The sequence below is a fragment of the Hemiscyllium ocellatum genome, chromosome 3, assembly GCF_020745735.1.
Source record: "Hemiscyllium ocellatum isolate sHemOce1 chromosome 3, sHemOce1.pat.X.cur, whole genome shotgun sequence".
NCBI lineage: Eukaryota > Metazoa > Chordata > Chondrichthyes > Orectolobiformes > Hemiscylliidae > Hemiscyllium > Hemiscyllium ocellatum.
In genome coordinates, this window is record NC_083403.1 from 82,413,305 (window position 1) to 82,429,524 (window position 16,220).

Below are 16,220 nucleotides of genomic sequence, written 5' to 3' on the forward strand. Positions count from 1 at the left end.
TCAGGCTGTCGTGGATAAATTTGAATTTAGAAAGCAAAGTGCTCAATTAGGGAGCTTATTTGATATGCTTTAATTCAAACATTTTGTGAATAGATTAGATTAGATTAGATTCCCTACAGTGTGGAAACAGGTCCTTTGGCCCAACCAGTCCACATCGCATCTCCGAAGAGTAACCCACCCCGACCCAGCCTGATGTGAACAAACAAAACAACAGTTGCAGTGAAATATGATGTTCCTTACGATAAATAAACAGAGCATGGCGAAAGGACAGAAGGGACTGAAGTGCAGAAAATTATTAATATTTGGATCGTCGTCTTCAAATTACAATAGCACCAGCTCTGAAATACTTAATGTGTATTCAATCAGTAACATAAATTCAAGGTGCCTAAGAGCCACGAATCAAGAAATATTTTTATCATCTATAAACACGGGTGAAGCATTGGAGGACTGCAGTGTGGCTAACGTCATGTTATTGCTTACAAAAAGGCTGTAAGGAGAAGCCGAGAAACTATAGACCGGTGAGTTTGATTTGACGGTGGTTAAGTTGGTGGAGGCTATTCTGAAAGATAACGTTTACATGCATTTGGAAAGGTAAGGATTGATTGGAATAGTCAGCATGGTTTTGTGCGAAGAAAATCATGTCTCACAAACTTGACAGTTTTTTTTAACGAAGTAACCAAAAAGATAGACGAAAGTTCCGTATGATAGACTAATTAGTTAGTTCATATGGGATTCAGGGTGCACTTGCCAATCGGATACAAAATTGGCTTATGTTAGGAGACAGGGTGGTGGTGGAATGTTGTTCTTAGCACCCGGAGGAAACCCATGCAGATACGGGGAGAATGTGCAAACTCCACACAGTCGCCCGAGGCTGGAATCGAACCTGGGACCATGATGTGTCTTCACTGTTTAATATTTTCACCCTTTTTGCCAATAGGAAGTATCCTTGCTGTTAGTATGGCAGACACAAATGCTAATAACAGAGTCAACAGATTTGTTGGAATCTGCATCCAACGATCAGGAAAAGGTTTAGGAGCTACCTTTGTCCTGAGAAACATCATAGATGGTCAAGGTATGTTTTTAATGATTGCCATTAAATGTTTCGATTGTGAAGATGCTGACAATTTTAATTAAAAATAAAAACTTTTACAACAAGCTTACTAATTAGAAAATATTAATGTGTAGGACCTTAGAAAACTAATCAACATTCATTCTGACTTGAGCTTGTAAATACAATTGTGTGGCTGCTCAACCTGTAAAATTTCATCTAAATAGGAAATTGGCTTCAGAAGCCAAAGTGCAAGGGTCTGAAAGACTATGGTTGCTTCTAAGTCATACTTGTAGTAGATGTTAAAATTTGGCACAACTGTTTTTTCATTGTCTTTGATTTTTTGCCATTTTGAGATATTTGAACTAATTTTTTATTATTTTTATTTTCAATGGTAAACTGCTAACTTTATGAACTGCAGGCAGAAACATGTTTTTTCCCCATTTTTGTTGTTAGAAATTCATTGTACCATAAACCACAGAAGTTACTTTTAAAATGACAGTCTCCATATTGTATGCTTCTAGAGTAGGCAAGATCATGTTTGGTTTTAATTTTGCAAGATTAGATTGAGTACTGACACTGCATTAAACTGCGACATTAGTGAAATTGCTTTGCATTAACACTAAAGTTTTAATGTAAAGATACCGGTTCGTTCTTGTATGAAGTTTGAAATTTTTTTTCGCAACTTCTGTGTTGAGTTCTAAATGTTTTAATTTGTCTTTATGCCTTTTATATATTTTGTCTCTTGAGCAAAACTGCAAAGGGACAATAATACCAAAAATAATGAAAATATAAAGGAGGTTGCAGGGAGTAGCAGGACCATCTTTGGTTCAGGGTATATTGGCAATTATCAATGAGGCTTGCTCTGTAGTTATTGCTTTTTATATCTTGATGACTTTTGATTAAATTCATTGTGTTTCTTATTCTTCTAGGTGTTGAGATCTGCTATGATATGTATAGCCCTCGAATACAGCAGATTGAAGTGCTGAGGCTAGAAAAGAGACTTGATGATAACTTAATGTACCTCCGTGATGCTCTACCAGAATACAGCACTTTCGATTTTGACATGAAACCTGTACCTAAACCTATTAGTGCTGAGATCCCTATCAATTTGGTATGAAACCACTTTATCAGTGAAAGCTATACAAACATTTGATTTCATTATTTGTTTGTATGTATTTTTCAACTTTTGAAACTCTCAAGAATATTCCAGGCTGGATCATAAATGATTGTCAGTGATGGTATGACGTGCAAGCTGGCTATGATAAGTTGGGGAACATCAATAAAAGGATGATGGACAGGCAATGACAATTTAAAGATCACATGAATGAACTGCAAGAATTGTTCCTTTCTATCTGGCACAAAAATAAAATGGGAAATGTGACCCTGTCATTGCTAGCAAAGGAATTTAGGGATAGTATTAGTTCCATGGAAGGAGCATACAAATTGGCCAGAAAAAGCAGACCTGAGGATTGGGAGCAGTTTAAATGTTAGGAAAGGAGGACAAAGGGATTGAAGAAGAGGGAGAACATAGAGTCTGAGAGTCAGTTATGCGGGGAACATACAAACAGATTCTAAAAGCTTCTATATGTTTATGAATAAAACAAATTGAGAACAAATGTAGGTCCCTTACAGTCAGAAACAGGGGAAGTAATAATGAGCAACAAAAAGATAGCAGATCAATTAATTAAATACGTACATTGGTTCTGTTTTCACAAACGAGAATGCAAATAATGTCTCAAAAATGTTGGGGAACACAAGGTCCAAAGTGAGGGAGGAACTGAAAAGGATCAGTATTAGTAAGCAATGGTATTGGGAAATTTGAGATTACAGCCCAATAAATTGCAATAGCCCAGTTATCAAAATCCCTAAATACTTACAGAAGTGACCATAGACTAAGTGGGTGCACATGTCATCATCTTTCAAGATTCTGTAGACTCTTGTTTGGAACAGTTCCTATGGATTGTAGGGTAGGTAATGCAAGCTCCCATTATTAAAAAAAGGTGAAGAGAAAACAGGTAATTATAGATTGGTTAGCCTGACATTTGATAGTGGGGAAAGTGCTCGTATCCATTGCTTATGCCTGAAACGTTGATTCTTCTGCTCCTTTGATGCTACCTGACCTGCTGCGCTTTTCCAGCAGTATATTTTCAGCCCTGATCTCCAGCATCTGCAGTCCTCACTTTCTCCTAAAATATTTAACTGCAAAGCGCTTGTAAACCAGGGACAGTATGGGAGATTCAGCATAGATTTACGAAAGGAAAATCATACTTGACAAATCTAAAGTTTTTCTGAGATGTAACCAGTAGATTTGATAAGGGTTAGGCCGTGGATGTGGTTTGCTTGGACTCAGCAGTCTTTTGTTAAGGTCCAACATGAGAGATGAGCATGTAAAACTAAAATGGGTTTGGGATAGTATTTTGACATGGATAGAAAACTGATTGGCAGAAAGGATGAAACATATCTTTTTCCGAGTGCCAGATAGTGACTAGTCAGATATTGTTGGGATCAGGACTTGGACTCCAGCTGTTCACAATATATTTTAATGGTTTAGATGAAAGAACTAAATCCAGCATCTCCGAGTTTGCCATGAGGCATGGCTTGGTAGGAAGTTGAGCTGTGAGGATGTAGTGTGATTGGACAAGTTGATAGATTTGGTAAATGCATGGCAGATGAGTATAATGGGGGAAAATATAAAATTATTTACTTTGGTAGCAGGCAATAAGTAGCTCGGTCATTTTTGCTGACAGAACATAGGTATTCCATAAAGTCATGTGCTCGTCTCTAGACTGGAGACATGAAATGCAGACTGGGCAAACACTTCGTAGAATACCTATGTTCTGTTCGCAAACATGATCAAGCTTGTGGTTGCCTGCCACCTTCAACACATCATTGTGTTTCCTGGCCAATTCTGTATTTTGTGTCTCAGGCTTGCTGCAGGCTCAGCACTAGCTGGAAGAATAGCATCTTATTTTCCAGTTGGGGACCCTGGAGCCTTCAGAACTCAATATTGAGTTTCATCTCTCTTTATTGTTTACCATTAACCCCTAGTCCACCTTCAGTATATGTAACACTTTTTCCTAGCTACAATCAATTCTGATGAGGGGTCACTGAACCCAAAACATCAACTATGCTTTCTTTCCATAGGTGCTGCTGAGTTTCTCTGGCATTTTGTTTTTATTTCAGATTTGCACCATTTGCAGTGTTTTGCTTTTTTGCAAACATAGAATGTTCTCATTACCTGAGGAGTCCGGAAGCAAGATATGGTTTCAGGATATGGGGTAGGCTATTCAGGACTGAAATGAGACATTTCTTCACCTAGAGAGGAGAGAAGTTGTGGAATTCTGTTATAGAAAGCAGTTGAGGTGAAAACATTCAATATTTTGAAGGAGTTATATATAGTTCTTAAGACTCAAGGTTCAAAGGGTATGGGGAGAAAGTGGAAACAGTACTCTGTTGGAAGATCAGACAAGATTATATTGAATGGTGAAGCAATTTTGAAAGGCTGAATAGCTCACTATTTTGTGTCAAATTTGATTAGAGTATTTTTCTTAATTGCAAAATGTGGGGTGCAAGTAACAATGCAATCTCTCAAATCAATATGTGACATTCTTCTTAGCTGCTCTTTTCTTTTTTGTTTCAAAAAACAGCTGAAAGTAAAAATGAAACCAAAACCATGGTCAAAACGTTGGGAACGTCCACAATTCAAGGTGCAGGGTATACGATTCGATTTATGCCTCACAGAAGAACAAATGGAGGAAGCCAAAAAGCATGATAAACCTTGGCTTGAATATGATATGATGAGAGAATATGACACATCCACAATTGAGAAAAATATGGAATTGTATTTACAGAAAAATCTTAATGAATGAGAAGTATCCCTAGGAATCAAGCACAACCAGTAAGATTGGTACTAACATTTTTGGTTTTTGAGAACCAAATAGATTATATTGCCATTTTTTTAAACTTCAACATTTTTATTTACGTAAATGGGTTAGTGTAAGTGATGCTCACATATAGAAAAAATCCCTGCAGAATTTGGCTTTGAGAGCATTCGCTAGGAGCGATCAATGAACAGAACTAATGTTGAACTCTGGCTCTTTGATTCATGTGGTGCTTTTCAATGTTGAAACCAAATCACTGAAATATGTAATGTTTTTAAAATGTATTACATTATTACACTTTAAGTCACTTTGTCCTAGCTGTCATCAATCTCTCTGCAATTGTATAAAATTGACTTGAAGGAAAAAGATATTTAATTCATCTATGAACAAACTTCAGGAGTGAGCTTCATTTTAATTTGTTCACTTCTAAATGATGCACCTGGAGATAAAGTTGAACAAAGTTATGGTTACAGTACTGGGATGAATGTTCAAACTTGAACATATTCCACAAATCTTGCAGTACATCTTTGGAAATCTCTAAGTATTAAAATGATCTACATTTGCAATTAGCCCTTGTCTGATCATTTCTGCATCTATTGAATGGGTAGTTTTCAAAAGCATATAGAGCCAAAGGTCTCAGTCTGGATCACTAGTTCTTGATTGGGATAATGTTGAAAAACAAAATGAAACTGCAACAAATCTTGGAAAACTGATTTATTGAACAATAACATTTCTTATAAATTATATATAGCAAAATGAAGTGTCTATCACACCATACTTCATACAGTCTTTAAAGAATTTACACAATCCAGACTTGTAAATACTCCAACAGGTTGACCCATTTCTTTGATTTTTACAAATCTGAATCCAGACATGGAAGGATAATGATCCAACCCTAGAAAAAATGATTATCACCATCAACGAAGAAGCCAAATAAATTTTTCAAAGCTGGCAGTTAGGGAAACTATTTTTCCTGGATGAAAAGTTTTTATGTACATGAGGATAAGAAAATTAGAATTTACAATAGGGTTGGCTACATCTTGGTAAACAGTTTTTTGGGGAAAAGCTTTAGTTTAAATCACTCAGACTGCTGCTGCTTTTACATTTAATATGACCGTTCTGATACAGGAAATGAAGGCATGAAAGTCAGTGATCCCTTATATGATTCACAATTTGGAAGTTCCTGATCACAAGTCACTTAAATTATTACACATGCACAGTCCTACAAAAAAAACAAGTGTGTTGTTGTCAGTAACTTTTCAGATCTGACTTCCATAAAACTACAAGAAATTTGTACTTTGCATATATTGTAAAAAGAATTTTTAACAATTGTGGAATTAAAATGGTTTTCAGTAGTTCAATTTCTTTTCCCCTAATTTTTACCATATACACACACACACTGGTGTGCTTACACTCTCTCTCACATCCCCACATACGCTGAAGGGAATTATTTCATTCAAATTTCTTTTGTCAAAAAAGCTACCCTTAGCTTAAAACAGAGAGAGATTCCAAACAGGACCTCACACTTAAAAGTGCATTGTCTAACCTGAGTGGTCATCTCTTGCTCCTTCAATTATCCCTGGATAAAGACTTGAAAGGAATTTGGATTTTGCATTTTAATCAGCAGTCTACCTCCAAATTGATAAAAGGATTCAGCAAGGGTAGCTACTTTTAAAATTAACTTTTTACTGATAAATACTGTCGTATACCTCTCAATTATACCATGCCTGAGGAAGGAGCTGAATTCTGAAAACTTGAGATTTCAAATAAACCTGTTGGACCATAACCCAGGTGTCATTTGATTTTTGACCTTATACCACATAGTCATCGATGAGAGTCACAGCATTGTTGAATGCACCATCATGATGAAACATTTCATTGCTTAGGTATAATCTTTAAACAATATGTGGAAAGACAGTTCATATTCATCAGTTTCCTTTGAAAATCCAATTCAAGTCTTCTAATTTAAACTCGTTGACAATGACCTCCGCATGATCCAAGGCACGAATTGAGATCAACAGATGAACTATTTCTCTTATTTCTTCTCTAGAGAGACAAAACAATTGAAATTTAAGTATTTAAAATGATCTGAGGTTGTTCTGTATATTGTACATAACAAAATGTTAGTAAATAAGCCATACATAGGGGTGGCACAGTGGTTAGCACTGCTGCCTCACAGCACCAGAGAACCAGGTTCAATTCCCGCCTCAGGTGACTTACTGTGTGGAGTTTGCACATTCTCCGTGTCTGTGTGGGTTCCCTCTGGGTGCTCCGGTTTCCTCCCACAGTCCAAAAATGTGCAGGTTAGGTGAATTGGCCATGCTAAATTGCCCGTAGTGTTAGGTGAAGGGGTAAATGTAGGAGAATGAGTCTGGGTGGGTTGTGCTTCAGCAGGTCGGTGTGCACTTGTTGGGCCAAAGGGCCTGTTTCCACACTAAGTAATCTAATCTAATACATTCACAACTGACGGTTCTGGATGGACTCATTGGGGCAGATTTAATTTTGTTAGCTGGACATGGACTTTTCAGGTTGAGTTAATTGTATTCAGTTGAACATGAAAACTAACACCATTCAAATAAACAGGCATGCTGTCAAAATGGTCTTTCGGTGAATGCTGCCTACTTTTGATTCTTGAACAATTGGATCTACAGGAGAATATGTGCACACCAACAATTTTACAACTTCTAAAATTTACAATTCCCCCATCCCAAATCTGATTATGATACCTAGCCATTCACTACAATAGGAGAAAGTGAGGACTGCAGATGCTGGGGATCTGACTTAAAAATGTGTTGCTGGAAAGGCACAGCAGGTCAGGCAGCATCAAAGGAGAAGGAGAATTGACTTTTTGGGCATAAGCCCTTCTTCAGGAATCAGGAGGGTGTGCCAAGCAGGCTTAGATAAAAGGTAGAGAGGAGGGACTTGGGGGAGGGGCGTTGGGAATGCATTAGGTAGAAGGAGGTTAAGGTGAGGGTGATAGGTCGGAAAAAAGATTGCAGGTCAAGAAGGTGGTGCTGAGTCTGAGGGTTGGGACTGAGAAAAGGTGGGGGGAGGGGAAATGAGGAAGCTGGAGAAATCTGCATTCATCCCTTGTGGTTGGAGGGTTCCTAGGCGGAAGATGAGGCGCTCTTCCTCCAACCGTCGTGTTGTTATGGTCTGGCGATGGAGAAGTCCAAGGACTGCATGTCCTTGGTAGAGTGGGAGGGGGAGTTAAAGTGTTCAGCCACAGGGCGGTTGGGTTGGTTGGTGCGGGTGTGCCAGAGGTGTTCTCTGAAATGTTCCGCAAGTAAGCGGCCTTGTCTCCCCAATGTATAGGAGGCCACATCGGGTGCAGCGGATGTAGTAAATGATGTGTGTGGAGGTGCAGGTGAATTTCTGATGGATATTGAAGGATCCCTTGGGGCCTTGGAGGGAAGTGAGGGGGGAGGTCTGGGCGCAAGTTTTGCATTTTTTGCTGTTGTAGGGGAAGGTGCCGGGAGTGGAGGTTGGGTTGGTGGGGGGGGGGTGTGGATCTGACAAGGGAGTCGGGGAGGGAGTGGTCTTTCCGGAACACTGATAGGGGTGGGGAGGGAAATATATCCTTGGTGGTGGGGTCCGTTTGGAGGTGGCGGAAACGACGAAAGATGATCCAATGTATCTGGAGGTTGGTGGGGTGGTAGATGAGGACAAGTGGGGTTCTGTCTTGGTGGCAATTGGAGGGGCGGGATTCAAGGGTGCAGGAGCGGGAAGTGGAGGAGATGTGGTGGAGAGCATCATCAATCACATCTGAGGGGAAATTGCAGTCTTTGAATAAGGAGGCCTTATAAGGGTTGTTCGGTATTGGAATTGGTCCTCCTGGAAGCAGATGCGGCAAAGGCAAAGGAATTGGGAATATGGGATGGCGTTTTTACAGGGGTCAGGGTGGGAAGAGGTGTAATCTAGGTAGCTGTGGGAGTCAGTCGGTTTATAGTATACGTCCGTGTTGAGTCGGTCGTCCGAGATAGAGATGGCGAGGTCTAGGAAGGGGAGGGAGGAGTCTGAGACGGTCCAGGTAAATTTGAGGTCGGGGTGGAAGGTGTTTGTAAAGTGGATGAACTGTTCAACCCCCTCGTGGGAGCACGAGGCAGCGCCGATACAGTCATCGATGTAGCAGAGGAAAAGGTGGGGGGTGGTGCCAGTGTAGCTGCGGAAGATAGACAGTTCCACATATCCTACGAAGAGGCAGGCATAGCTGGGGCCCATGCGGGTGCCCATGGCTACTCCTTTGGTGGAAGTGGAAGGATTGGAAGGAGAAGTTGTTAAGAGTGAGGACCAGTTCAGTCAGTCGAAGGAGGGTGTCAGTTGAAGGGTACTGGTTGGTTTGGTGGGAAAGGAAGAAGTGGAGGGCTTTGAGGCCTTCGTGATGGGGGATGGAGGTGTATAGGGACTGGATGTCCATGGTGAAGATAAGACGTTGGGGGCCGGGGAAGCGAAAATCATGGAGGAGGTGGAGGGCCTGGGTGGTGTCCCGAAAGTAGGTGGGGAGTTCTTGGACTAAGGGGGAAAGGACCGTGTCAAGGTATGCAGAAATGAGTTTGATGGGGCACGAGCAGGCTGAGACAATGGGTCGGCTGGGATCATCCTTCGTAATTTCCGCCACCTCCAAACGGACCCCACCACCAAGGATATATTTCCCTCCCCACCCCTATCAGCGTTCCGGAAAGACCACTCCCCCCGTGACTCCCTTCTCAGATCCACACCCCCCCCACCAACCCAACCTCCACTCCCGGCACCTTCCCCTGCAACCGCAAAAAATGCAAAACTTGCGCCCACACCTCCCCCCTCACTTCCCTCCAAGGCCCCAAGGGTTCATTCAATATCCATTAGAAATTCACCTGCACCTCCACGCACATTATTTACTGCATCCGCTGCACCTGATTTGGTCTCCTATACATTGGGGAGACAGGCCGCCTACTTGAGGAACGTTTCAGAGAACACCTCTGGGACACCCGCACCAACCAACCCAACCGCCCCGTGGCTAAACACTTTAACTCCCCCTCCCACTCCCACTCCGTCAAGGACATGCAGGTCCTTGGCCTCCTCCATCGCCAGACCATGGCAACATGACGCCTGGAGGAAGAGCAACTCATCTTCCACCTAGGAACCCTCCAACCACAAGGGATGAATGCAGATTTCTCCAGCTTCCTCATTTCCCCTCCCCACATCTTTTCTCAGTCCCAACCCTCAGACTCAATATCGTCTTCTTGACCTGCAATCTTCTTCCCAACCTCTCCGCCCCCACCCCCTCTCTGGCCTATCATCCTCACCTTAACATCCTTCCACCTACTGCATTCCCAACGCCCCTCCCCCAAGTCCTTCCTCCCTACCTTTTATCTTAGCCTGCTTGGCACACTTTCCTCATTCCTGAAAAAGGGCTTATGCCTGAAATGGCGATTCTCCTTCTCCTTTGATGCTGCCTGACCTGCTGCACTTTTCCAGCAACACATTTTTAAGCTTATTCACTACAATAGATTGTGCACAAAGTACAGTTGTATTATATAAACATAGAATATGCACTGTGGTTCAGCATTTAATGTCAGCCAAATTGGCATAGTTGCACTATTTAGTCTAAGACTTGATTCAAGATGAGGCAGTTTTTTGTAATGTTATGGCCTGTTTTTAGTTGACAGCTATTGTGCAAGTGTCCGTCACCCTGAAATTAGACCTTTTCAAAGAGGAAAAAACAAATTTTGTAATTTTCTTCTATAACATTACAATTGATAAAAGTGGAAAAATATAATTTATCTCCAATAGACATCTGAATACCAACGATCAAGACATACAAGAGAAGTCACCAAAGAAAATATATTTTAGAACATTTACCTGCCATTGTTTTCCATATCTGGATTTGAATTATTTTTATTTATGGTGCGAATAGATTGCAACAAATACCTACATAAGTTTTCCATTTGGGGAATGCTACTTTGTCTTTCAAGATTTTCAAACCAACATTTAGGAAAGCAAGCTATTATCTGCAAATAACAGAAGGAAAAGAGTCAATATATCTTTTCCAATATCAAAACAAGTTATACTGCCTCTAAAATTGACATCTGTATAATGTTAAAATAAGCTCAGACAGTTGCAAAGCAAAAATTCATAATATTGTAGCCATTAGGTTGTCAAGTTTACACCAAGGAATTAGAGATGTGTAGTATGGAAACAGACCTTTCGTTTCAACTCATCCATGCCGACCAGATATCCTAAATTAATCTAGTCCTGTTTGTCAGCATTTGGTCCATATCTCTCCAAACCCTAGTTATTCATATCCCCATCAAAATGACTTTTAAGTGTTGTAATTGTGCCAGCCTTCCCCACTTCCTCTGGCAGCTCATTTCATTCACGCACCACCCTTCTGTGTGAAAACGTACCCCTTAGATTCCTTTTAAATCTCTCCATCCTCACCTTAAGCCCTCTAGCTTTGGACTCGACTCCCCTCCCCGGGGAGAAAAAAGTCTTGACTGTTCACCTAGAGGGTGGTTCATGTGTGGAATGCATTTCCAGAGGAATTGGTGGATCAGGAAACAACTACAATGTTTAAAAGACATTTGGATAAGTACATGAATAGGAAAGGTTTGGAGGGACATGGGCCAGGAGCAGGCAGGTGAGACTGGTTTAGTTTGGGTTTATGGTCAGCATGGACTGGTTGCACCAAAAGGTTTGTTTCCATGCTGTATGAATATGAGAGGCTCTTAGACTCTTTTTGGTTTGACTGTTGCAGCCTGAAAGTCAAATTCTGGCTGCCACAGCAAATGATGTCTTCAGCACTTAACACTAGGCTTAATTGTAAAATTTCGAGTGACCATTGAAAATGCTGCATTTATGAAAAATAAATTCAGAGGAATACACCACTTTACCATTATAAAAGTTACACTGGAACCGAATTTGTCAATTCAGTATCAGTCAAAATATTTTCCATTGAGCAGTCTATCTGTTCACTTACTCAGGTACAGAGATAATAAAACTTTTCTTTGGTTGTTTTACCCTGTGGTTGAAGCATAGAGGATAGTGTTCTTGTCTCTGACTCAAAAGCTTCTGGAGTTGATAGACATGGACGATGTGTTCAAAATATGGCCGACAGGTTGATTAGCATTGTCTGAACCTTGGCAATATACATTTGGCAGGCAGGAAGAGCAGGAGAGCCTATGGATTTTCGTCAGCACTGCTTGTTCTGAGTGGTACCCCTCAAGCTATGGGTTCTATCGATAAGATGACGTTTTCCTTTAATAGGTACCAGCCTGAGTGTCTTAAGTTACTGGATAGTATTCTAAAAATCTGCATCACAAATGGACCAATAAGGCATTCCATTGTTTAAAAACCATATTGTATAGCACTGCAGTTCCCCACCATGTTATCGACTGCAATCAAGAATGGGAAATAAATAAATAAACCACGCCAATGGTTTCCATGCTGAAGTTGGCTTCCCTTATTCAAAGGGCCTTTATGATTGGTCTGTGTAATGTTTGAGAAATCTCAAAAGTAGCAGCTGTTTGAAGAACATGGTACAACAAGAAGTTATTTTTGGATCAGTACTTAAGTCAGCATTAAATGTGATATCCCTCTAAATTGGTACATTATTCCAGCAAGCAAGTATGGAATGTATAATTCCTAACATGACTATCCATCAGAATACATGAAAAACCAAATTTAACCATTACACAAACAGCACTTTGGGAAATTTTCCTGCAATACAATTTTAAACTTTACAGCCATGTTTTTTTTAAAAAGTTGCATTTTGAAGTTTATATACACCATCCCAACTAACTTACCAAGTAATACATCTTTGACTATTACTTACCTTTTTACACTTGTCTATATTTCCTGAATGATTCAGGGAGTTTTGTAGGCTCAGTAAAATGTAACGATTGAGAAGCTTGTTTAGGCCCAAGTCCTGTAGAATATGTTCTGGTAATAGACCATCCCACTGGAGAATATTACCCAAGAGCTAAAAACAGATTAAACTTCTTTTGAAAAAGAAATTCTGATGCCATTTGTCAAGCATTTCAGTAAATGCTTTCAGTCAATTAAACCAACAAGAATAAAATTACATGTTTTGTCATTTTAGGAATAATAAAAGTATGCATTTTATTCTAAGATTAATGAATATTCTGTAAAATAACTGGAATAAATACGTGAATCATAAATAGGTGCTACCAAATTATTTCCTTCAGTGTTCTCCCAACCACATTAACACAGACAAGATCACAAACTGTTTTGATTTAAGTATATTCCTCCTTTGTACTTTTCTTCTCCCGCCTCTCTTATACAAGTATTATTTTATTCAATGCAGATAATGTGTGCCTTTTGTTCTTCTTGGAGGTTCCTAGTGTGGCCTAAACATTCAGGAATTTTTTTAGATATCTAAAAGGTAAGATAGAGAGACAAGAGTGGACCTTGACCACTGGAAAATGAGGCGAGAGAAGTAGTAAGGGGGAACATAGAAATGGCACAGGAACTGAATAGATACTTTGCATCAGTTTTCACAGTGGAAGACACCAACAACATACAATAACCTCAAGAGAGTCAGGGGCCAAAGGGATGTGTAATTGCCAACATTAAGGAGGTGGTGCTGGGGAGCTGAAAAGTCTGAAGGTGGACAAATCACTCAGACCAGATGGAGTACACCCTAGAGTTCTAAAGGAGATAACTGAGGAGATTGGAGCGGCATTGCTGTGATCTTTCAGGAATCAAGAAGGGTCCCAGAGAACTGGAAGATGTCTAATGTAATACTTCTGTTCAAGGGAGCAGAAGACAGGAAACAAAAGCTGGTTAGTCTGACTTCAGTCACTGGTAAGATTTTAGAGCCATTATTAAAGATGTGAATATGGAGTACTTAGAAATGCATCTAAACTAGGGTTGAGTCAGCATGGCTTCGTCAAGGAGAGGTCATGCCTGACAAATCTGTTAGAATTCTTTGAGAAGGTGATGAACAAGTTAGATAAATGACAGACAGTGGACATGACCTATTCAGATTTCCAGCAAGCCTATGACAAGGTGCCACATAGGAGGCTGCTAAATAAGATAAGAGTCCATGGGGTTAGGAGCAAGGTAAAGGATTGGATAACTAGCCGACACCAGAGAATAGGGATAAAGGGGTCTTTTTCAGGATGGCAGCCGGTGACTATTCCGCAAGGGACAGTTTTGGGACCATAACTATTCACATTATACATTAACAAAATGGATGGAGAAACTGAGAACATGGTTGCTAAGTTTGAAGATGACACAAAGATTCGTGGAGAGACAGGTAGTGTTAACAAAGCAGGAGGCTGCAGAAAGACTTGGACATGTTAGACGAATGTTCAAAGAAGTGGCAGCTGCTCTAAAATGTGGCGAAGTGTGGGGTTATACGTTATAAGAATAGAGGCACAGACTTATAAATGAAGAAAAGGCTTCAGAAATCTGAAGCGGAGCCCAAAGGGACTTAAGAGTCTTAACTGAGGGTTATTTTAAGTTAACATGCCAGGTTCCGTTGGCAGTTAGGAAGACAAATGCAATGTTGGCATTCATTTAAAGCAGACTAGAAAACAAAAGCAGAGATGTACTACTGAGGCATGGCTCTGGTCAGACTGCATTTGGAATATTGTGAGCAGCTTTCAGTCCCATTTGTAAGGAAAGATGTGCTGGCATTGGAGGGGGTCCAGAGAAGGTTTACAAGAATGATCCTGGGAATGAAAGGTTTTTCTTATGAGAAGCAGTTGATGATTCTGGATCTGTACTCAATGGAGTTTAGAGGATGAGGGGGGCAGTCTCACTGAAACTTGCAGGATACTGAGATGCCAAGATAGAGTTGACATGAAGAAGATATTTCCACTAGTAGGAGAAATTAGGACTCGATGGCACAGCCTCAGGGTGAAGGTATGAATGTTTAGAACAGAAACAAAGAGGGATTTCTTCAACCAGAAGATGGTTGCAGTGAAGGCCAAGTCATGAGTATGCTTAAAACAGAGATAGACAGCTTCTTGAGTAGTAAGTGATCAAGGGTTACAGGGACAAGGCAGAGAATGGGTTGAGAAACACATCAGCCATGATCAAATGGCAGAAGAGACTCAATGGATTGAATGGCCTATGTCTTATGGCCAGGCAATTCTATTCAATTAGTTACATTGATAAGAGAACATACTGTACTTTAAATAATCATAATTATGAATTAATAATAAGATTGCTTACATGCAAAGGAATGACTACATTCAACAACTTCACTCTGAAAACCTGTGAAAAGAATGTTTTCTATAGCTACAAAAGCTTTGTTCAATGAACGTTTTCTTACCTTCACAGCTGACCAGAATTGTCTTTCCTGAAAGTGATATTGGACTGATGTTTGATCTTCCAGTACACTTATAAAATTATGTAAATAAATAGAAATATTCTTTAATAATTCATAAAACATAAATTATACATGTTCAAGGTAATGAAGTATCCAATAGAAATCTAAATCTAATACATATTTGTGTACTAACTACTAAAACTGCTGCTACATTTTTGGAGGAGTAGAGGGTACATAAATGGTAAATGGAAGAGAAGAGATTTGATTGATAAACAAATCTTTGAAAATGGAACTAAGTTGATAACATTATTGAAAAAATGCAAAAACTTTGTGTTGACAAATTAAGGATATATGGAATGGAAAGCAAAACAGTGATGATAAGCTAATATAAATTATTAGTTAAGACTGTAGTTAGAATATTCTGCCCTTTTTTTAATCTTTCTTTAGAAAGGGTGGAAAGGTGATGGACAAGATTACTAGACCTCTTCGCATTTGAAGAACGAAGATTTGAAAAAGATCTATTAGAATCAGGACAAAAATTCAATTTTACCAGAAGTTAAGTCGGCCAGGAGAATATTTTCTAATGTAAAGAGTAGCAAAACCCTGACTAGAAACAGTGCTGTGTGAAGAATCAATTATAATTTTAAAATAGAAAGGAAAAACATAAAAACGGTGTGGGAAAATGCTTGGAAAAGAATAATGTGGATAGTTGTTTGAAAATTAGCACAAGTATCTGAAAGCTTCTTTTCTTGCAATAAAATTATGATCCCATATGGCTGACTGTATAATTACTGAGGAAAAAAAAATTATGACACTAATTCAACATTTCCAAACCAAAGTCAAAATCCTTAATTACATTTTATTCCATTTTTGTGAAAGGGCGTGAAGTACATTAAACTTGATCAGCTAAATCACAAAGCCATAGTATAGAAACAATAATTAATTAAGAGCTCAGGACTTGGATTTTCCATTTTTTGATCCTCGTGAATGTGATTTTGAATTCTGAAGG

General features: G+C 39.6%; 2 protein-coding genes across 3 annotated transcripts in view; one reads left to right on the forward strand and one right to left on the reverse strand.

Annotated features, from left to right (window-relative positions):
• Window positions 1–5,501, forward strand: part of mrpl19 (mitochondrial ribosomal protein L19) — a 33,027-nt gene extending 27,526 nt beyond the window's left edge. Inside the window, exons 4-6 of the mRNA XM_060851283.1 lie at window positions 938–1,072; window positions 1,981–2,162; window positions 4,699–5,501. Of these exons, the coding sequence (XP_060707266.1) occupies window positions 938–1,072; window positions 1,981–2,162; window positions 4,699–4,920 (539 nt within the window). The 3' untranslated portion in view covers window positions 4,921–5,501. The remainder of the gene's footprint in view (window positions 1–937; window positions 1,073–1,980; window positions 2,163–4,698) is intronic.
• A 185-nt stretch (window positions 5,502–5,686) lies between these two features.
• gcfc2 (GC-rich sequence DNA-binding factor 2) overlaps window positions 5,687–16,220 on the reverse strand; it is a 60,596-nt gene continuing 50,062 nt past the window's right edge. The window contains exons 15-18 of one of the 2 annotated variants that reach the window (XM_060851281.1): window positions 15,215–15,281; window positions 12,746–12,892; window positions 10,774–10,922; window positions 5,687–6,978 (exon numbers count right to left, since the gene is read on the reverse strand). In XM_060851281.1, coding sequence (XP_060707264.1) covers window positions 6,861–6,978; window positions 10,774–10,922; window positions 12,746–12,892; window positions 15,215–15,281 — 481 coding nt within the window. In that variant the 3' untranslated portion in view covers window positions 5,687–6,860. The remainder of the gene's footprint in view (window positions 6,979–10,773; window positions 10,923–12,745; window positions 12,893–15,214; window positions 15,282–16,220) is intronic. The other variant, XM_060851282.1, reaches the window with a different exon arrangement.